Source organism: Cylas formicarius, unplaced genomic scaffold (genome assembly GCF_029955315.1).
Source record: "Cylas formicarius isolate icCylForm1 unplaced genomic scaffold, icCylForm1.1 PGA_scaffold_9__14_contigs__length_23061073, whole genome shotgun sequence".
NCBI lineage: Eukaryota > Metazoa > Arthropoda > Insecta > Coleoptera > Brentidae > Cylas > Cylas formicarius.
The window spans coordinates 2,405,622-2,429,586 of NW_026844365.1; the positions used below are offsets into that span (position 1 = coordinate 2,405,622).

A 23,965-nucleotide genomic window follows, 5' to 3' on the forward strand; every position below is an offset into this window, starting at 1 on the left:
CGCATTCATTGTGCCAAAATGAAGTAATTTGAGAGTTTTGACGTTTCAAAACTGCCACACATTTGAGTCTTTTAAAGTTTCGTAGGCACTCTTGATTATCACGAAGAGTGGCCAGTTAAATCAGAATCTTTGATTAGGAATACGTAATTTGTACATCCCAAGAAGGCCACAGACGAACAGTGGACGCGGAAGTTATGTTTTCCTACTACTGAAGTTATTTACAACGAAAGGGCGGTTTCTCGCTTTTTCTTGAAATCCAATTTCTTAGTTTGGGCGTTTTGAGGATTGTCGATTGTCGATTCTTTGAGTCTATCAAAGTTTTGGAGCGAAACCTATGCTTCACTATTGAGCGTTTTACAATTATCATGAGTGGTCAGCCAAATCGGAATTTTGATTAGTAAAAAAAATGCTATTAATTTTATTAGACGATGGACCTTTTAATAGTATAAACCATTTTAAATACTTTGGTAGCTGGATCAACGGAAGTGCGAGCTTTGATCCCTGGACCTTTATGGGTACTCAATCTAGACTTTAAAGTATCGCCTTTCTCGCCGTTTTTAAAGATTAACACCAACAAGACTTCCATTAAATTAGGAATATGAAAACCTATTTTCCTAATAACTCAAAATAAGAAATGCTAGTTTTGGTTATCGCGTATTGAAGTGGTCGAAGTCGAAAAGAGGAACCGTAACGCGCGGAGGCCGCCGCTCACCTCCTCCCACACGAGCTGCTTGCTGACTCCGGGCCGCAGGTTCATGATCTTCAGCTCCGCGGCTTTGAGGACGCCGTCCTGCGTAAACTCAAGGTTGGGCCGGCCCATTTCCGCTTCGACGCTCACGTTCCGCAGATACTTAAAGAAACGATCGCCGGTGTCCCAGCGGGCCGCCCCCGCACCCTCGCACGACAGGTGCGTGTTGAGGGAGCGGTGCTTGTTGGCCGGGTCGGCGATGAAGTCTTCCACACCGTACGCGTACACCTGAAGGCGGAAGAAGCGAAAAAAAAAACGTCGGCGAGGAGGCCGAATTCTGCGAACTTACCTTGATGGCGGCGGTGATCTCGTTGACCAGGCTCTGGCTGGAGGTGTCGAAGTGGACGCCTGCAAGTAACCCGCAACATTATACGTAAAAGGAGCCACGTGGAAGTGATGTATTTCGAAACAAACTATACTAAATTGTTCGGAGATCAAACGGCGTTTGATATTGACCTTCGTTTTGGTAATATCCCGCGTTAATTATTGACAAGCGACCGGAACAATGGCGACGGAATTTGACCCGCCCCCCTTCCGCCCCGTCGTCGACGTCAATAAAAGCTTCCGGCGGGTAATTCGAGAGTCGCAAACGCGCGAGCATCGCTTTCTAGGGTAAATAAAACCATTAATAACGGTCGCATTGATAAAATTATGTCCCGAATTAATAATGGTAGCAAAGAACTAAGAATGTCAGACATGGTACAGAGGAACAGACAACGCCTGGATTGTCCCTAAGTATAATACGACCAAAAATATAGTGCATATGTATATATATATATATATATATATATATATATATATATATATATATATATATATATATATATATATATATATATATATATATATATATATATATATATATATATATATATATATATATATATATATATATATATATATATATATATATATATATATATATATATATATATACATATATACATATATATATATATATATATATATATATATATATATATATATATATAATATATATATATATATATATATATATATATATATATATATATATATATACATATATACATATATACATATATACATATATATATATATATATATATATATATATATATATATATATATATATATATATATATATATATATATATATATATTTATATTTATTTATATATATATATATATATATATATATATATATATATATATATATATATATATATATATATATATATATATATATATATTTATTTATTTATTTATATATATATATATATATATATATATATATATATATATATATATATATATATATATATATATATATATATATATATATATATATATATATTTATTTATTTATATATATATATATATATATATATATATATATATATATATATATATATATATATATATATATATATATTTATACATATATATATATATATATATATATATATATATATATATATATATATATATTCTTAAAACGTGAAAGCAATAAATGCACTATATTTTTGGTCGTATATATATGAATTATTATTTATATCGATTCAAGAGCACACCAAAACGGACATGAAGTCTTGAGATGACCCCCGAATTATTGTTTATTTAACCCGATTAAGATGACTTGGTCTGAGTTAAAAGCGCATATACGAAGGAATAACACTCCACTAAAATTTAGTGATAATATCATAAACGTAATTCGGCAAGAGGTAGCTAAAATATTAGTCTAGTCTAACTGTGAAAAACGAGTAAAAAAAGAAGAAAATATTTATCGAGAACGATTAGTGGCGGTGTTGATCATCCAGTAGCGATAGTGACGATTTTTTAAGTGACTGATACTTTATTATTATTATACTTAATATTTTTTATATTAATATTGACACTATATAGAAATGTAATGAAATTTTTGTTATATTGAGATTGAAAACATACTTATATCCCGCTTATTAGTGTAGGTAGATAAGTTCCTAGGACGGTCCTGGAACGGTTAAGGGTAAAGGCCTGCTTGCCAGGGTGTTCTATAAAGGGTTACGATTTTGAAGCAATAAACAATAAAAGCACTATATTTCTGGTCCAAGTATATCTAAGTATTTTAATTAGGTGGTATCTACAATTTGGTAAGAACCAGACCATTTCAAACACCATGTTGCTGAAACGACATCATATAATTTTAAGATTTGCCAAATTTTTGTTCTGAAATGAGGTCCCGCTAGTTTCAAACGTATTTTTTTATATTATTTATATTTTAGCAATAATCCCTAGCCCAAAACGCTGAGGAAAGAAAAATTTTAAGTACCCGAGTTGACAAAAGGTCACAAGGCTTTACTAATACAAATTATTTAATATTTGCTTTATCAAAATTACAAACAATATTGAATACAACTAAGTTTGGACAAAAAAAAACTCCCTTTCACTGTCTCCCTTCTGTCTCCCAAGCTTCTTGGATTATCCTTTCTGTGTAGTTGCTTGAGATTGCTCTTATTTCCATTTAAACTCAGACCAAACACATTTCAAGAGAAAATCTAAGTATTTTGCGACCTATAGATTTCATAGATTGGTCCAGGTAGAACTTTTTTATACAATGCTGTCAAAATCAACATTCTTTTCTTTTATCCATACAATGACCAACCTCTGCTGCTTTCTTGGAATATCCTCCAAAAGGCCAGAATGATAGTTTGCGTAGTCCATCACTATAAAATTCTTTGGAAGAAGTTTTTGTAGCAGCTGATTTTTGTTTTGTTTGATCCAGCGGTACAAGCATCTTCTCTCATACATTTAGATTTTTCATTTATTCCTGCAAGAAACTGATCTGCATCGCATATCTCAGTCGCAGTCACGACAACAGACACGATTTTTGTCAAAATTGTCAATAACCAAAAATTTTAGGCCACCGTCAGTGCGCTTAAGCGATCTTACTACTTCGCCCGCTGAAAACACTTGCCACAAAGCTTAAATTATCGTAAATCCAAAAGTCAAAACAGTTCTTGCATTTAACGAAATCACTAACGCATTAAAATTATAGACAAATTGGCATAATTCTCTCAAAAAAATTTATTTGCGACCCAAGGAATAACCTACAAAATATCGAAGCGTCGCTCGAGCGTCATAACGCGCGTGCGAGCTTGCCGCGACGCCCTCTGGCGGCGACGCGGTTCGTCTCCGTTTCGATTTGATTCGCTTTTCCGAGACTAGATGGCGCCAGCTTGACGGCAATTTTAAACCAATTTACGCGTTTTAATGCGGTGCTATTATATTTTATTTTTAAATAGGTAGCCGGAGATGGTTTAATTTTCTTTTTTGTCGGCTATTCGGGGTCCAACTTCGCTAATCATGTGATATGACGTCGCTTCGAGGCGAGATTGTCGATCTACGCGCTTTAATAAAAATGCTGCTTGAGAGCGTTCCCTCGTCCGGGAAGACTTTTAACCGGAAATAACAGCCCGGAAAGTGCGGGACGTCCCGCGACGGCGATAACTTCAATTTTCGGCAGAATGATTTAACTCCCCACGGAAACTCCGGAATTCTTCTTGGTGACCGCATAAAATGCGAAAAAACTGAAGAACAATCATCCGTAGCTGTGCAATCGGCTTTCAAACGGGTACAGCGTGTTATTTTCGACGACGTCTCCGACGGCGGCAGTAGCACGCTGGTCGATATCGCTGTGACGTGGTGCCAGACTATCCCGAGGGACGAAGGGGACTACAATTACGCCCCGGAATGGGATTTGCATCCGGTAGGGACGACCCGGAGTTCATTCCGGCACAAAGCGCCGCGAAAACACGGGGCGACGGCCGAATCGCCCACCCCCCCAAGGATTCGTCAAACTCTCGCGTCGAATTAAACGTCGCTTCGCAATTTCTAACGAAATTACGAAATCGGTGAGCAAGAAAAATCGGTAAGCGAACGTATTTCCGGGCCTCCTCTCCGAAATGCCGGATTTTCGTCGCTCGAGCAAATCGAATCAGACGTCGAAACGACGTGATTTATAACGCAAACGTGCGTCCCCCCACACCCCGTAAACCCATGAACGATGCATATAGGAGACGCGACGACGGTTGAATTGGAGGCAAAGTCGCGTCTAATTTCGTCCCACGCGAAATCGGGCATCATCTAGCGGGCTTTGAATCCGCCAACTACGAAGCGGAAAGTGATTTTCAACCAATCGGAACGCGTTTTTTGACAAATCACCATGGTAACGGCGAATTATACCGGAAATTGTTATTACCACGTGCGTTACTACGGAAACTTGTAGACAAGTTCAAGAAAAGTGATGTGGGACGTCGATACGGACTTACAGCGTCGACTATATCCACGATTTGGAAGGGCAAAGAAAAAATCATTCAGGCTGAAGCGACAGGCAGTTCTAGTAAAAAACTGAGATAGCCAAAATTTGAAGATTTGGATCGGGCAATATTGCAGTGATGCCAACAGCAACGCCTTAACAATGTAACATTCTCTGGACCCATCACAAAACTAAAAGCAGAAAAGTTTGCTGATCAGCTTGCCATTATAGATGCAGTCAACTTTGTCAGTAAAGCTTGGAAAGAGGTAACAGCAGAAACAATTCAACACTCCTATCGTCATTATTACCGAGACAGAATGTGAACAGGACTTGGAAGATGATCAGCAACTAAGCGAGTGAATAAAGCAGTTGCAAACAACAATTGCAAGATTTTATGGTGATACATCAGGATTAGCCTGCAATAGCAGACTTGCCAGAGGAAGTCATATTACAACAAGCAAGAAAAGGTGAGGAAGAGCATCAAGAGTAAGAAGACGAAGAAGTTGATCTGGGGGCACCACCATTCCACCATTCAATAAGCCCTATATTCAGTTAAACTGAAAGAAATGATGAAAATACAATCCAAAGTACGAGATGCGTATTGGCATACTAAAAAAATTCAAAAGAAAATGACCGATTATTCGAAACATTTAAATATTTATATAAAATGCTCCTAACTAGATGTTAAAATATGGGCGTTTTTCAAGTACCTATATAGCGAAAAAAAAACAGTCCCTGAATTTCGCTATATAGAGTTTCGACTGTATTTAAAAAAAAAGTGTTTAATAAAAAAAACGTTACTGATCAGTAACTACGTTTCTATTATTTAACTATTTATAAGATTTTCGAAAGTTCTGGCTTTAGGTCGCCTTGCCACACCCATCCCTATATAATGCGTTGCCCGTCTCCACGTACCTCGTGACGTCACGTTTTTGTATGACGTAACCTATCGTATTTTAGAAGGCGATTAAAACGTTTTCTTGACATCGACGGTAATTATTATTCGACATTTTCGATAAAAGAGAAGCGTGACGCTCACCCAACATGCCGACTGGAAACTGGTAAGGCGCGGTGAAAGCGGTCTCGATGACGCTCTGCGTGACCACCCACACGTAGTTCTCGCCGGTGAGGTGGAGGTCGCTGGCGGCGGTGAGGATGTCGATCGCCTCCTCCCTGGTGCAGTAGAGCAGCATGACCCGCGCCTCTGAGTCGACGAGGGCGGCGAGGTCGCCCTTATTGGCCACCAGCACCGCGTTCAAGATGGTAAACTTGAAGCGGTCCTGCATGGCGATGACGCGCTCCCTCACCGCCTGGATGAAGTCGTCGTGGCCCGCGATCAGACTCGTCACCACCGAGAACTGGTGCCATTTGTACCGCTCGAGGATACTAAGCATCGCGGCGGTCTGGTGCTCCAGCGAGGGCGCGAGCTGCAACTGGAGCGACGACTGGGAGGCGCGCCGCTCCAGTCCCGAGTTGTCCGCGTTCCACGCGATGACCGGCACGCCCAGGTACCCGGCCAGCTGCAGGAAGTACTGCGCGGACGCGGTACTGCGTCCGTACTGCTCGTAGTTCATCAGGTAGAGGATCGCGGACACGTTGTACGAGAGGAACTCCTTGCAGATCGACTTCAGGATCGCTGCGGGCGACAATACGGCCTCAAAAGCTTCAAAACATGACGACGCGATGGAAATTACAGCGGAAAGACCGAATTCTTGGATGTAATAAAGTACAACTGTACCTTTCTCATTCGAAAGAAAATTTTTTCACCAAACCAAGGGACTCCCCATGGGTGGTGCTGCTTCTCCAGTAATAGCAAAGATTGTCATGAATAGTTTACTTGATTATGTCTCCATTAAAGTTAACTCATTTCCCTTCACTTTTCAATACGTAGATGACCTACTGACGGCAGTACCGAAAAATCAAATTCAAACGGTACTGGGTACCTTTAATTCATTTAATGACAGTCTAACTTTCACGATGAAGGAGGAGTCGGACTGTGGGGTCCCCTTCCTAGATACAAAGCTATTAGAACGTCGTGCTGCTGGATTGGTACCAAAAAATTCTAGTTCAGGGAGGTTTATCCCATTCACGTCATATCATCAGAATAGAATCTTGAGAATTTGCCGTCCTAAGATATCCTAATCTCAAATCAGTACCCTAAATCTCTCATCAATAAATTACTTTTTTGTGAAGACGATACCACTTTGCGTAACAATCAACAACTTAACGATGATATCCCAGCTACACAACAACAAAAATATTTTAAATTACAATACATCCAAAATCTCACTCCTTCGTTGTGTAGACTATTTAGTAAATACAATATTATCATTTTCTATACTAAACTAAAAGATAAATACCAATTTTTTTAAAAATCCAATGTTGTTTATGGCCTACCGTGCCATTGCGGCCTCATGTATATGGGACAAACGTCCCAAAAATTTTCAAAAAAAGGTTGCAGGGCACAGAAGTGACTGCAGAAACAAACCCAACGCAGCGAGTTTGAGCGAACACGTGAATGAGACGGGACACAAGGTTTCCTACGATGAGGTTTCCGTTCTGGACGTAGAGTCGAGTTTCTTCAAGCGTAAATTCCTTGAACTGTGACAACAGCATAAATTTAATGTTGTCAATATCCATGCGTAGTGAATTTAATTGTTTGGTTATTACCAATTGTCACCCCCTCTACTCAAATGTCATCCCGACTTGGAAAATTTGTTGTTAACGTGGTGTTAATATTTTAAAGAAACAAAAAACTATTTTTAATCTGTGATCATCCCTCTTTGTGTTGTTTAAACTAATTTTAATGTTGACAAGAACATGCTGGCAAACTGCTTTTGGATTGATAATTTATAGTTAAAATTAACTGCTCATTCTGTAAATGAAAATTAACAAAATAAATAAAAACTAAAAGTTCAGATTTTCACGAAGATTATATGGAAAATATCATATTAGAACATAATTTAAGTAAAAGTTTTCTATGGCGGTATAGATACGTGAATGATGTCTTTGCTTGCTTTGTTGGAACGGACAGACAATTGAATTCTTTTGTAAATTTCATTAACTCATCACATAATCGTATAAAATTCATTATTCGAGATTGAACAGGATAACTCTATCAATTTTTTAGACATAACTAAAACGGAAAACAATTTAGATTCACACACGGACACAGTCACACATAAAAGCTCAAATCACCCTTATACACACACAAAATGGTTGCATTTAACTCTTTTATACACAGACTTCTTCATACGCCACTCTCGATAGAAAATTACAACATCATTAAACAAATAGCACTGAACAACGGCTACAATCCGTCCATTATAGATAAAATTATAAATAAAAAACAAATCCAGACAACAGTAAATTCTATTTTTCCGAAACCTAATACTGAACACGAACAATTTAAAGCAATTACATACATAGGAAAACCCAGTGAAAAAGTTGCAAAACATTTGTCAAAGTGTGATTTAAAAATAGCTTTCAGAACTAACAACACAACAGGACAATTTTTAAAAAACAATAAAAGGAAATGTCCAAAATCTCAAAAATCAGGTGTTTATAGGTTGAAACGCGGATCTTGTCCTAAAATTGATATTGGAAAAACAGGTAGATCCTTCAAGACCGAGGGGTCCCCAATTAGGGACCAATCGGGTCGGCACGAGTTTTCCGTTCGTAAAAATAGCGATGCGGAAATCTCGCGACAGTTTGATTAAATTTTTTCGCCGGAACGGGGGAAAAGTAAACGTCCCGGATTGCGTCCCGGAGTCGAGGGCCCTCCGGTCCGGTTTACCGCGGCCGGGAATCGATTTGGCAACATGCCTCTCCAATAATCATTTAAAAATTCGGCGTATCCGACGGATGGGATAAGCGTGTCGATCCGCGATCGCGATGCAGCTGGGAGTGGCTGGAATTGCTTTCGGACCCCCGGCAAAATCGAATTACACCGAAAACCGACGTCGTCGATTCTCTCACTTTGCACAGATTATCGGTATCGGACATTTTGCAATCGTTTACGTTTTACGTATTGTTTACGGCCCCATCCAAAAGTTCAACATTAAAGGAAAAACTTACCGGTTCTAATCCAAACGCAAAACAAATTGCTCTGTCGATTGGCGTCCCTCGAGAAATATCCGATAATGGAAAAATGTGTTGCTTAAGTTTTTTTTCTTGCAACGGCAATTAAAACTAACGCCTCGTCTTCTGCAAAACTCCGGCTTTCGCATTACACTTTAAATATCACAAACTAATACACACTGCAAAATCAGAGGCACTAACGACGCTTAACATGAAAACATTTAGTTTAAAAGTCAAACGGCTTCCCTTGCTTATGTTTAGCAGCGCCGTCATCGGGGCATAAATTTATGAATTCTTTAATGGCGGCATCTAACGTCGAAACAGCCGTTGCGTTTTCTTAATTTCTAGCTGTGACGCCAGATGGGGGTGTGAGTTTACATTTTTTAAAAGAGATTAGGGATATTTGTGGCCCGATTTTGTAAAGAAATAAATACTAAAAGGGGGATCTACTGGTGGATCAAAATCTTTCTGTTTTTTCTTCATTCCATAATACGACCCTTTTATTTTTCTGATTATTTTAAGCAACCTAACTTCTTGCAACGGAACCGTAAATAAAGAACTTGGCGAGCGCGTCCCCCGCCAGAACCAATTTTTTCGTCGGCCCGCGTGAAAAGGCGCGTTTTACGGAATTATAAGAGGCGCTTCCCGCGAATATCAATTCCGCCGGAAGCGACGTTGCCGGATCGCGACTTTTTCCGAAACTATTCTTCAAAAACCCGTCCGATTCGGAAATTGCCCGTCCTAGATTCCGTTCCGGAGATTAAGGACTAAGTGGGTTTCCCATACTCGCACCTTCATTAGAGATGAAAATCTGTCCATTAAATTCAAAATAACTTTGGTCTAAGCAATCTAATAAATTTTGTTTCGCCAATGATATTCTACATGCAGCCAAAAAAAGTAGATAATTAAATTTATTGGAAGCCATGGAGATTAACAAATGAGACATTCAAATGTACCGCTTAACGATCAATTAGATTTAAATACCTCTCCTTTATTGAATTTACATTCTCACAACAACATTAATGAAGGATTTATTGTCATTTTTCGGTATATACAGTAGCGGGTTGTTTGTAAATATGACATAAGATAAAGACACGGTGTTGTCGAAACAAATATCACGTAAAAATATATAATTTCGTGAACATCCGAACTTTTAGTTCATATTTATTTTTATTTTTTATTTATTAATTATTAGGTTCCAGGAGTAGTCGGACAAACATCCGAGAGTTCCATCCAGAGTTCTGCGTAGTGAATTATGGTGACGTTCCGGTAGAGAGCGCTACATGTCACTCCATTGTGGTGCACGATATACAATCACACTCACATGGCATCCATAGTACGTTGGTAAATATTGTAAAGTAACCCGGAGCTGAGAAATAAGCGATGGTGTTGGAGACATCGCTTTGCAATTGAGCCGCCAGAGAGGGCAGAGTAAGTCTTCTTGACTTTTTCACCTATTTTGCGATTTTTGTAGAGTTATGCGTAAAAGGAGTTAAACCCAAAGGTCATGCAGGGTTGAGAGTGGATGAAAATTACAGAAATGATGCGATACCACATCGCAAGAAAGGAGAGGCATTAAACCAGCAGCAGTTCCCTGTTTGAGTGTGAGACTGAGTTAGTTATACCGATGGAAGAGCAAAATATTTTTGACATTTAAATAAATTTTCCACTGAACCAGATTCACGATTGCGAAGAGAATAAAAGTAGCCGAGGGTATGTCTAGATTGACATTTCCATCTGGTTTAGTCTGATTTTTTTCTTAAAAATGTAGTCATCTTTTTTTTTTCTTTCAGGTACAACTGATGTCGGATACAGCAAATGCATGAAACTCACACAACCTGGTAAAGTATTAACAAAAAATTGAAAGGACAGAAGAGAATAAAATTAAAGCGGACAGCGAAAATTGAAAAAGAAGACATAATTTCTCTGCAGGCTTTTGATTTCATAGTTCCCTGTCCTGTTATTTTCAATGTCCATCGTAACATCGTAACTTTGCCACAATAAACTAACCAAATTCGTTAAATTCGCTCGTTGGCCGATGGCCGTTGGCGGTCTATTTTATTCTGTGGTTGGGCGTTGATCACGTAATAGACACCATTTCATAAAGCTACGTAAAAAAAAAAACGTGGACCGAGGATGGTTCGGTTTGTGTTTGTCCGATATTAACGAAAAATGTGAACGTGCTTGGGCGGCCGTCTAAAAAAACATTGAGCGACTAACACTTGTATGACAACACGGACCGAACCTGTGGGGCTCGGCGTGAGCGTCATCAGCACGTTGTGCACGTTCTTGGGGTTGAAGTTTTTCTCCTTGACCCAGTTGAGGGTGCGCGCGCCCCTGCCTCGATGCAGCCCCGAAACCGCGTTGTTGATGGCCCGCGTGTACTCGCGCACCCCAAAATTAGTGTGCGGCAGGATCAGGCCGACGTTGAGCGGCTCCTTGGAGGAGGCCCGGGGGCCCTTGCCCCCGGCGGGGTAAAAGGAGGCGCGCGACAGCGCGAGCTGAAGCAAAAGAAGCAGCGGCGCGGTTCGCATGCTCGCCTAGCATAGTATACGCGAAGCGACGCGCGTAGTACACCGGGAGGACCGACGGGGACACCTGGGGGACGTCGTCGACGGCTCCCGGCAAGTATCGGGGTGGCGAGCGTCGGGGAGGTCGCGACGGACTGCGGGAATCGAGAATGGCGCCGTGCCCAAGCGGAAGGGCTCGCGGGACATGCACATAACCAAACGAAACGGACCTTGGAGCGTCGGGGAGCGGCGCCGACGGTTCCTCGGCGGAACGCGAAGCCCCGGGCCGAAAAAATAGCCGGGAACGGCAAAAAAAGGTCGAACGACGCGTGTACGCGGACGCTTGCGGCGGGAGACAAGGCAGCCACCGCCCCAGCTGATGGGAACGGTGAGATAAAGACGACGCCGCGGGGACGAGCGAGACGGAGGCGGCGTCGCTAGGCGACGGAGCGGCCGATCCAACGCGACGGCGGCGGCGTTGTCGCGTTTCCGACGGAATTACGCTCCTGGGGGCCCCAGGGCGCTCAAAAATCGGCCCCCTAACCCTCCGTTATCTTATGAGTTATTGAAGAGTATAAAAAAACTTTCGTATAGGATTTTCCGTAAATGTTCGATCGGATTGAGGTCGGGGCTGCATGATGGCCACTCCATAACTCTTGCGCGATCCTTGCGGTGTACGGTCTAGCATTGTCACGCATAAAAATGAATTCTTCTCCAATGTAGTCGACATCGATCTGATAAAATATCCCCGACGTACCTAGCACCTGTTAGACCTCCTACCCTTTGACCACGGCCGCCCCTACCGATTAAAACAGGGTCGGTTCGTGCGTCCATAGATATTGCACCCCGATATCGTGCCTCTATAAGGCATATTGTGGCCTCATTTAAGAACAGAACAGACCCCCATTGGTACAATGTTCAAGAGTAGGCGTGCTTATCGATGAGCTGGAGTGAGCTTCGGACCAATTGCAGTTGTTTTTGGGGTCAGGTTAATTTCCTTCAGTCTTCTTCTCACTGTCCACTGACTAATAGCCACTCTCTTCGAACTTCATTGCTTGTTACTTTCGAAAATCGATGAAATCGAATATTCGAAAGTATCTGCGCCGGTATAAAAATTTTATATCTCGGTAACGGTATCGCCTTTGGTACAGAAATGATCACCGTCGAAAAAAATTTTTTTTTGTCCGTTCTCCGTTCTTGTCTTTTGGTTTTTTCTGAATAACTTTCGAAGCGTTAGAGCTGAAAATTGTTCTTTTGGAGAGTAAATTATTAACCGGAAATCAAAATTCGCACAAACAATAGATAATCCGTTCAGACAGTGTTATAGTCCGTTTCAAGGGCTACAATTTTTGTATTTACGGTTTTCGTCTGTCACATACACTGTTCGAGATATTTTAAAACATCTTACTTGACAAAGACATGTTCATTTTTTGGGAGATGAATACTTTCTACAAAAAAAAATACCAGTCAAGAATTTACAGTGGGCGGATATCTACACGCACAAGATTATTTCGGAAAATGTTCAAGTAGGCGCAGAACAATTTTCGTTTTATTAGTGAGGCAGACTCTATCAAAAAAATAATTGAAAACCAAAAATTAGCTCTTGAATTAGGAAAATTCCCAACATTTTTTTTGGTTAGTTACTGGTCACACCCACTACCGCATGCGGTGTCAATTTTTCTATTTAAAAACCTAGTAATAATAATAATAATAACGATAATGTTTATTTCCAATGACTTTTATGAAAAGTATCGGATAATGTCAACAAGTAAAAAAAAACATTAGAACACTAAAATACAAACTTTAAAAACAGAGAGGGAGAGGCAAACGTTAAAATATTTAATTTTGGGAACAGGGTTCTACAAGAGCGACCACGAGACTTCCACAACATTGTTCGAACAATACGTTTTTGCTGGACAAAACCTTTACTAGCTCTGGAAGAGTTTCCCCAGCCTATAATAGCGTAAGATAAGAGAAGATTGAACACATGCGAAATAATACAATAGTACAAGCTGAAGATCCACACTCGACCAGTCGCCAAATAACAAAAGTATGCCCAGCCGTTTTGTTTAATACATAGTCAATTTGCCCTGTCCAGGACAAATTACTGCATATGAACAAACCCAAATACTTGACAACGTTAGTTCTTGTTCAATTTCCTAAGCGGAAACAACATCATCTCAGTCTGTGTCCCGCTCAAACAAATACCGTTACGCTCACAATATCGCGCTTACTGCCCTAGTGACCAAGGACGTGAGATCTTCTAGGCTCCTAGACGACACTGCCACAGCAGTATCACCTGCATATAAGGAAACATAATTGTCTGGGAAAAAATCAGATATATCATTAATAAATATTATTAATAATAAAGGTCCCACTATGATTCCCTGTGGGATACCGCTGGTGAGTTCTTTAGATGAGGATTTAATCGCAGCACAACTCTTTGGTCACGATCCTTCAAGCACATCAAGAGCTAGCTTGAAGGCGAAGAACATACGTACTGTTTTATTATTCTGATCCAGATTCGAGACTATTCGATTATATAAGTAACCTAAACAGTAGATAATAGAAAAGAAAAAAGGGGGAAAACCGATAGAAGTGATATTCGACGGTATTGTTCTTCTTGTATATAGGCACAATAATGGAGTGTTTTAAGGCTGAGGGGAATACACTTTCTAAAAAAGACAGATTAATCAAAAAAGTACGAGGTTCAACTATAAAATCTGTATCACAGGGTATTTCATCGTACCCAGCTGAATCTCTTTTTGACGTCGACTTGAAGATTTTCTATTAGTTGTTTTTGTATTATTTATTATTTCTCTAACGGAATCCACAAAAAAGTCGTTAAACTTTTTTTTTGCTTGTTAATCGACAAACTTTTTATGTTTAGAAAGGTTACTTTCATTTTTTATAATCGTCCACGCCGTTTGAGATTTGTTGACAGAGGTTGTGAGAGGTTTATTGTAAAAACTTTTCTTAGCATTCTCGTGTTTTTTTCATGGCACTTTTTTATAATTATATATTTGGTTAAAATTTCATTACTGTTGGTATATTATAATACTTGTGCAAGTCTCTAACTAAACCACCCACCCACCCACTAATTTCACTATCTTTGACTTTTTTTGAGTAACTGAACTATCGACAACAGATTTGGTAGATTGAGTGTAATGTAGCGTCGGATCTCCCCTTTTCGTCGTGGGTAGTTCCCGTATAAAGTTCAAATTAGCGTGGACGACCGGCGGTCGGGGGTAAGTGGGGCGAAAAATCCAGAGCCGTCCTGACGGAAACCGCCCCCCTACGGGGGGCCGGATCGAACCCCGCATACGGCGTTGTGTCCCGTGTATCTGCGATGTAGGCGCGCTCTATTTAACACGAATAAACTCTTCTTTGCGCAAAAACGCCATTGGAAGGTTATGGTGAAGTGTATTTTGTGATGGAAACAGAAGAATCAAATCTATGAAAAGGTTCCAACTTCGTCCTTGCCCCACTTATTATCCTAAACAAAATGCCATCTCAAACAGCTAATCGAACATTCCGAAGCCTGAACGCATTGCCCCAAAAAACAGATAAAGGAGATAGTCATGAACAAAAATGAATATCAGAAAAAGATTCAAGATATTCTTACTTAAATCTTTCAAAGAAATTTCCATAGGCTAATGTAATATTTTTTACAAAACTTCTGGATTCCTCCTGCGCCGATTTTTGATGAGTCGAATTGGCTTACTTTTCGCCAATCATCCTGTTGGCGTTGAGCGTTTAAAAACAATAGTCTAGATTCTACACACTTAAACACAGAAAAACAAATTTTTTACAAACAAATGGGACATTTAAATGTATTCCTTAACGATCAATTAGATTTAAATACCTCTCCTTTACTGAACTTAAATTCTCATAACGAAATTAATTAAGGTTCTATGGTCATTTTTCGGTATATATAGTAGCAGGTAGTTTGTAAATATTACATTTGATAAAAAAACATTTGACACCGTGTTGTCGAAACAACTGTCATGTAATTTCGTGAAAATCTGAACTTTTAGTTCTTATTTATTTTGATTATTTTTTAAATTTTTTATTAATCGCAATAATTCGTAATGATTAGTTGGCATTTTTCCCTGTCAGTCATTAAAAATCTGTAATTACAGTTTTGATTAGTAAATACTACATTATTTTGGGAAGCCTTATCTTTAATTGATTTTACCATAGAAATACTGGAATTTTTTTTCTTTCCGGTTAGTGTTGGAGCACAAACAAGTTGTGAACAAACTTGAGGGTCGCGTGTAAAATATTAAAGTGTCCGGAAAACTCTGGCAAAACGGCTCGTCGTCCGCAAAGCCGCCGTTATTTGCCTTTGAAGCGACCCGGAATATGTCAAATTTACCGAATTCCCGAACCGAGTCAAAGGCAACTGCTTCGGGGACCATGTTGTTGGTACAGGGGCCCCGGAGGCTAATAAAATTTTAACCGTTAAGGAGAATACGGGCGTTGCCATTTCACTATTTTCTCGTTAGTTCCGCTTTGCTGTATATCAATTTGGCAATAGAATAGCAATGACAGTTCAAGAATGTAAATCATCATTCTCAATATCCAACACATAATTACACATCGCTTTTAATATGCTCGTTAGCTGGGCGTTAAAGTCGGAGTTCAACGAGAGACGGTTCCCGGGTTCGATCCTCGATTGACGCGAAAAAAAAAGTCACGTGACTAACACACGTAATGACGTATTGTGAGAGGAGGGGATGAGGGTGGATCCAGCTAATAATATAAACTTTCTTATGTAAAAATGAGAAAATTTATTCTTGAACCGTCATTGCGATTCTTCTACTCTTCCCTTATAACATTTGCAAAACAAGAGCCTCTAAAACTGATCCCAACTGGAAAGTTGAATATAACTCCACACCACATAATATTGTCACTATTAATTGATATATTTACTGAAAATTTTCAAATGTTTTCACCCCCTATATCTATCGCATGCGCTATATAACTAATTGTTTTTAATTTATCATTTTGCATTTGTTCTATGCGCTGATAAAGCTTACAGTTTATCGCCTCCCTCACTCAAAAACCTTTCTATGCATTTAAAATCGACAAAAGGAAACTTTTTCAAAGCACGGATTTGTTTTGTGTCACCTTGAAATAACCCCATACAATACATAATTACATTTTTCTTCTAATATACATGTTTTGCTTTTCTCGTTTTTAATTCTGTTTTTTTTTTAATGCATTTTGTATTTATTTTCTTTAGAACTAATAAAAAAGATTTATTATCAATTGGATCGAGCTTTTGGGGCAAATTGTAGAGGGCGCTACCTATGGTACATTTCGTGCATTTGATACATCCTAACATTTTTGCGCCTTGGCGTATGCAGCTTTATAATAAATATATCACTTTTTATACCTTTTTGCAAAAAAGTTCTATTTGGGTTTAAAATTTTCAATACATCATTAACTAATATTTAAGATTTCGTTTTTTTACGCCATCAATTGCAAAATTGCAAATTGAATGGGGATTTTAAAAATCGTTTTTGTTTACAGAAAAAGCAGTGGCCTGCCATTTTTTCTTTAAAAATATCCAGTCCAAATATAGACGAATTCTGTTAGTCGGTTAGTTTGAAAATGTTACGGCCTAATAAATATACGCGAAAGTTGTAGTAAACATTTTGTTATCGAAATGGAGCGCCCCACTTGTCCGTATTCGGGTCGACAGCTCGAAAGTTTCCGCGTCCGTCGCGTTTTCGAGCCCATTCGGAACAAAGTTTCGCCGATCCGGAGGCGGGCCGTCGCGCCCGGAATAACAACAGAGCGCGCGCCGTTCGAAACGTCGGCCGTCGCCCGCGCCTCGATTACGTCCCGACCGCGCTAATTAATCCGGGCTATGTTCCGGGGATTCCGGGCGGACGTCGCGAATTCCGCCGGAGCGAATTCCCGCTTCAATATCGACAGCATCGAAAAAATAAACGAAAATTACCGACAATTTTTTCGCCAACTTAAAATCGGATCGATAAAATATCGACCTCGATCGACATTTTTTTCAAAAAGTCACGTATTTAATACCTACGTTGCTCCGGGAAAGTTTCAATTTTCAGGGAATGTAGAGGTCAAGAGTCCCGCGTAAAACTCTCCGTTTGGTGTTTTTCTTTTCGACCCTATAACTTATAATCGACTTTTCGATAGAGAAACGGCCAAGAACCTCGCCGAAACCGGATTTTGAGGTAATTTCGAATTTTGCATTCCGAAGTATAACTGACTCAAATATTTACGTTTTTATTTTTTTAAATACCTACGTCGTTCCATGAAAGTTGCAATTTTTATCGAACGTAGAGGTCGAGGAGGCCTATTTGTAAATACTTCAAAGTACCCACTACCTTGACTCGTAATTGCTTTTTTTTTTATTTTAAAATATTCATAAATTATCGACAATTTATCGATAAAAGCCATTTTTTTTGCTAATCACCATTCTTAAAAGTTAAAATTTTAATCGAAGATAGAGCTCGATGAAATCGATTCGGAGATATTGACCGCAATTATTTGTATTTTTAAATTTTCCACCCTCTCACACAAATGAATCCTAACGGCGAACGGTAAAACTTATAATCGACTTTCGATACCGTCCGATAGAGGAAGGACCAGAGTATATGACGCATAGATATCAATCTCTCACGATTTTAAACGAGCGAGATGTAAAATATGAAATGTTGAACCAGCGAATGGGGGTTTAGAAAGTCAAAAATTAGTATTTAATATTATTTTTTTGAAAATATCTATTCTTTTATGCAGGAGGGGTTAGCAAAATTCTAATTAATGGAAACCTACATTTCTGAAATTTTTATCGAACGTAGAGGTCGAGGAGGTCTATTCGTAGATACCTCAAAGTACTCACTTTTTTAAAATTTCGACCCCATAAATTATAATCGACTTTTCGATACCGTTCGATAGGGGAAGGATCCAGGAGAAAAACGTGAATTTTGCTTAGGTCGCGAGGCTTCGGGAATTCGAACTTCGGATTATTTTTCGAAAATATCGATAACTTATCGACAAAACACGTTTTTAACATTCTAAAATACTAACGAAATCCCGAATCGACACGTCCGACGAAACCGGTCCCTTCCGGGGTGGGGTGGCGGTGGGCCGGGGTCTCGCGGGAGAGTTTGTCGTCGTGAGCCTGTCGTTTGCTGCCGGGAATTCTACACAAATCTACGTCGGCACCAGCCGATACGCGATCGGAATTGATGACTCCCGGTAAATGGCGCTTAAGAATTATTATTATCGCTATTAGTTTGGATTGTTTTCCTGAAAACGGGTGTTGTCATTAAAATTCTTTGAAAAAGTCGGGAATTAAAAGTTATATTATCTACGTTTGATAAACGCAACACAGTTTACTAGAAAAAAAGCTGTATCGGACTGCATCGAAAAGTTAATTGTATGTGCATAACATATACATATATACAAATAAAATATAAAAAATCAAATATTTCGAGGTTCAGGAATTTAAATTTAATATTATTTTTTTGTTATATCGATAAATTATCGACAGTTTATCGACGCAAACCAACTGTTACCTATACCTGAATTATTTGAAAGTATCTTCATGCAAAATTTTAGCCCTGTCCATAAAAATCGGCCTAGATAAAAAAAAACGTTTCAAAAATTGTCGTCTTTATTTTTTTAAACACCTACGCCGCTCCGGAAAAGTTGAAAATTTCAGCGAAGCTCAAGATCAACCAGATCCAGGTCCCCCTCCCTTTAGTTGTAATTGTTATTTATTTCTATTTTCGAAGCTCTCACAAAAATGTCTCCTGACGACTAATGGTGCAACATTTCGATACCGTTGGTCAGATGAAGGACCACGGAATATAACATATAAATTTCGGCCCCTCACAATTTTAAACAAGCGTGATAAAAAAAATCTAAATTTTTCGAGTATCAGGCATTTGAATTTAAGAGTTATTTTTTGGAAATATCTATGAATTATCGACAATTTATCGACACAACACAATTGTTACTTATAATTGAATTATTTGAGAGAACCTTCATGCCAAATTTCAGCCTCATCGATCCAAATCGGCCTAGATCAAAAATTTACGCCAGCCAGTCATTATTATTTCTTTTTATTTTCGACGCTCTTACAAAAATGACTCCTGACGGCTAAAGGTACAACCTCGGATCGACTTTTCGATACCGTTCGTAAGATGAAGGACTAAGGTGTATAATACATACACAGCCTGTCACAATCTTAAACAAGTGGATAACAAAAATTTCGATTATCAGGAATTTGAATTTAAATGTTATTTTTTGTAAATTATCGACACAAGCCAATATCTGAATTATTTGAGAGTGCCAAATTTCAATCCCGTCGATCTATATCGACATAGATCGAGAAAACGTGTCACAAATGCATGCAAGTCTCTCCTACCCCTATGTAATTATTTTTATTTCTATTTTCGACGGTCTCAGAAAAATGGCTCCTGACGGGTAACAACTTCAATCGACTTTTCGATACCGTTGGTCAAATGAAGGATCACTGTATATGATTTTAAATAAGCGCGATAAAAAAAAATCAAAAATTTTCGAGGTTCAGGAGCATTTACATGTTATTTTTTATAAATATCGATAAATTATCGACAGAAGTCAATATCTGAATTATTTGAGAGTACCTTCAGCCCCATCGATCTATATCGCGTCTACCATTTAGATAGAGGACCGAAAACGACAAAAGGCTCACCGGTGGGGCTCGGCGTCATCGGGTTCATCGCGATGTGCACCTCGATCTCGTACTTCTTGAACAGCTTGAGCTTCCTCTGGATGATGCTTTTCGTGGTGGTGATCGCTTTGGTGTACTCGCGCACCCCGAACGACTTGGACGGCACCACCATGCCCACGTGGAGGTGGTGGTGCGCGCGGCCGCCTCTATCCGACGGCGCGGCCGTCGGCGGCTGGACGTGGTCCTCGATCTCCGGCGAAGAGGTCGTCGTCGTCGTGGACCTCATCCCCCTGGAGCCGCCGCCCAGTTTGATGCCGTTGCCGCGCGACGAAGACACGTTTCGGCCGCCCTTTTCGGCGCCGATTTTAAGGCCGCCGCCCCTCTGCACCTCTTTCCACGCGGGGCCGCCGCTCACCACCGACGCGACCAGCAAATTAAACGCGAACATTGTCAGTTTCATGTTGAGCGAAACGTACGGTCAGCGGAGGCGTCGCGACATCGCGGGCCTCCGGGGGCCCCCCCAATTCTACGTCGGGGCGCGGGGTGTGGGGGTGGGAGTGTCGAACTTTATCGGCGGCGGGCGTTGAGACGGCGACGGCCGATGCGACCGACCGATACGCTCCGATTCTACCGACTGGCACATCGCCGCATTGGGGGGCGATGCGAGAAACGCCCGAGGGGGACTGCGCAGGCGCGCGCGCGCTCCGCTTCCGTCCTCGATAATTGTTGTTGATCGCCACCGTTTTTTTACCACCACAAAAGCCCCGCTTAAGCGGAAAACAACCCGCCGACACGGTCGGTTTCGCTTACCAGGCGACCCGATAACAATAATAATAATTAGAGTTCGGATTTTTATGCACAGAAAATGCTTAAATAAAAAATAAAATATTTGGAAAAACCAGACATAAAAATGTCTGGTTTTTCCAAAAAACATGTCAAATATACGCTTTATGGCAAAAACTATTTAGCTTTACAACCAGACCTATTATTATTATTGTACCAATTGTCTCCTATCGCTTTTGTACTTGGAGAACGTCCTTTCGACGTCGACCGAAGTAATTGGCCCAAATTTAAATGATGCAATGTGTTCTGGTTCCAAATAATCATTATCAACGATAAAGTTTTTGAAATTTTAAGTAACTTTGGAAAACCTTCGTAATTTTCCTTATTCTGCTTGGAACTTTTTTCAACAAATGTTCGCCCTCTTCTACTGAAATTGACTGTAACAAAGACATTTGTTTGGTTAGTTTAGCTTTGATTAATGTCCACTGATCTATAAGTTCACATTTTTCATATAATTTTTTAGTTTTTTTAATTGAATCAGCTGAATCTGAAAAGTCCCTTGAAGATGATTCAAGAACTGGTCGACCAGTGGAGGTCATGACGGAAGATATTGTTGCGATTGTGGAAGAGGTGGTATTGAGTGATCGACGTTTAAAGGCGAAAGAGATCTCAGAAATTACTAAGCTTTCTGCTACAAGTGTTCATCGAATTCTGCATGATCATTTAAGTATCAATAAGGTTAGTGCAAGATGGGTTAGTAAAAACCTTTCGGCTATTCAAAAACAACGCGGTGTCGAGTGTGCGCGGTCTTTTTTGGAACTCTGTGGGTCGGAACCGAAGCCTGCGATAGAAACTATTGTGACGGGAGATGAAACTATCGTTCTTTATTATGACCCTCTATCGAAAAAAGAATCAATATAGTGGCGTCGTAAGGGTGAAGCACCTCCAAGAAAATTCAGAATCTGCCATTCAACAAAAAAGGTGATGGCCACGATCTTTTGGGATTGTGAACAGATAGATCATCCTCGCTATAGTCCGCATGGATATTTGAAAAAGGACTTACGTGGACGGCGGTTTAACGACAAAGTTGAGTTAAAAGAGGCTGTTTTAGTTCATTTTGCAGAAAAACCAAAAGAATATTTTTTTAAAGGAATTGAGTTGTTAATTAAGAGATGTATTAAGTGTATTGAAGTTAAGGGGGATTATACTAAAAAATAATAAAAAAAATGTTATTCTACTTTGTTTCTTTCATATTCAGGCCGGGAAATTTTGGCGCTGCCCTCATATTCCATGCGCTAAGCAAGTCATGTGGATTAAATTTTTATATATATTTTTTAAATTTATCCCTGCTTTGGTCACACAAGCTGCTGCGTCCGTGACTAAGAGAAGTGTTTTATCAGCCATTATGCTTTCATTTACAAATCGAACAATCTCTATACTGTTAGTTTTTTTAAACTGTTTTGTACATTTTCATTCAAAACTAATGAATGGGTCAAAAATATGCGATATTATGTTCGAAAAATAGAAAATATTCACTTCATGTACAACAACTAAAAATATGTACTAAAGCTTCATTTTATGCGAAATATGTATTTTTTTGTATCGCTAATCTAAAACGGGTATATCCAAAATATTGGGATGGTATTCCTAATAATAAAGAAGATGTTTTTTTTTGAGTTATTTATTTCTGTTTTTTTTTTTAGATTTATTTATTCAAATTTGTAATCTTGTTTATGTAGTCTATTTTTATTTTTGATATTAGGTATTTTTAATCAAGCTTATTTATGAATTCTGAAGTTTAATTAAATATGTTACAGTGTGTAGTATAGAGTCGATTTTTTCAAAATTTCCACGTATTAATGGACACCCTGCATTGTAATAGTTATTATATCTAGGAGCAAACATTAATATCAGGATGCCTATATATGAGTACGAGAAGTGAATTAAAACTTGCGTAAGACACTGGAAACTAGAGCGGAGAACACAACCAGGGAAATGCGAACTACTGCGAATACTCTTGGCAAACGCTCGATGAAAAAACGCACTTGTCGAGCAAAATCTACTTTGCTTCAGAATATGCACGATGGAGATTACCCTCAAGTTTTCATAAAATGTTTAGTTTTTTGACAACCTAACTGGTTTCGCCGTAAACAAATTTCAAATTTCTTCGTGAGCTTCCGTTTTGCCTCCATTAAGATTCCAATTCTCAAGTTTCGTTTAGATTCGTCATATCAATTTTCTTTACTAATATCCAGTAGTAGCGAATGCACTGGGAATCAATTTAAGGGCTGCAAACTTAACGATATAACCGTTAAGTTGTCCACCCTGTTTAATGATACCCGTCTCTTTGTTTAACTGTGGCCTCAAAATAAATATCGTAATATAAATAAGACAGACTTATATATACATGAAAAATGGATGGTTTTAAATTTAACAAAGTATTTCGAAACCGAAAGAGAGAATTTCTATATTCTCTTTCCACGACAGCACTGGGAATCAGTTTAAGGGCTGTCACAATATAATACCGAAAAAGATTAAAAGATGTAAACTGAAGATTCAAGCTTTTTCATAAATATTTGTTAGTGCGACTCTGATAATTTCATGTCTTTTATTACCTTCTGGCGACACTAACGAAAACTATAAAAAAAAGTCTTTTAAACAATAGTTGTTGCGATAACGGAACGGGTCCTGAAGGAGCGTTTCTCGACTCCCCCCCAACCCCCAACATCGGAAATTGAGAAACGTCGGATGCAGCGGCCATCGATTAAAACGTCGGCGCGTTCCGAGTCTAACTTTAACGGAGTTATGATAATTAAAAAAAAAAGTTGGTCGCTTTCGCGCGCCATCTACCAACGGGAGGCGGA

The 23,965-nt window shown here is 39.2% G+C and overlaps 1 protein-coding gene across 1 annotated transcript in view; it reads right to left on the reverse strand.

The window, feature by feature from the left end:
* Positions 1–21,192, reverse strand: part of LOC132707166 (glutamate receptor ionotropic, NMDA 2B) — a 35,736-nt gene extending 14,544 nt beyond the window's left edge. The window contains exons 1-4 of the mRNA XM_060678891.1: positions 20,340–21,192; positions 6,064–6,660; positions 1,038–1,096; positions 713–976 (exon numbers count right to left, since the gene is read on the reverse strand). Coding sequence (XP_060534874.1) covers positions 713–976; positions 1,038–1,096; positions 6,064–6,660; positions 20,340–20,778 — 1,359 coding nt within the window. The 5' untranslated portion in view covers positions 20,779–21,192. The remainder of the gene's footprint in view (positions 1–712; positions 977–1,037; positions 1,097–6,063; positions 6,661–20,339) is intronic.
* Positions 21,193–23,965: the final 2,773 nt, after the last annotated feature.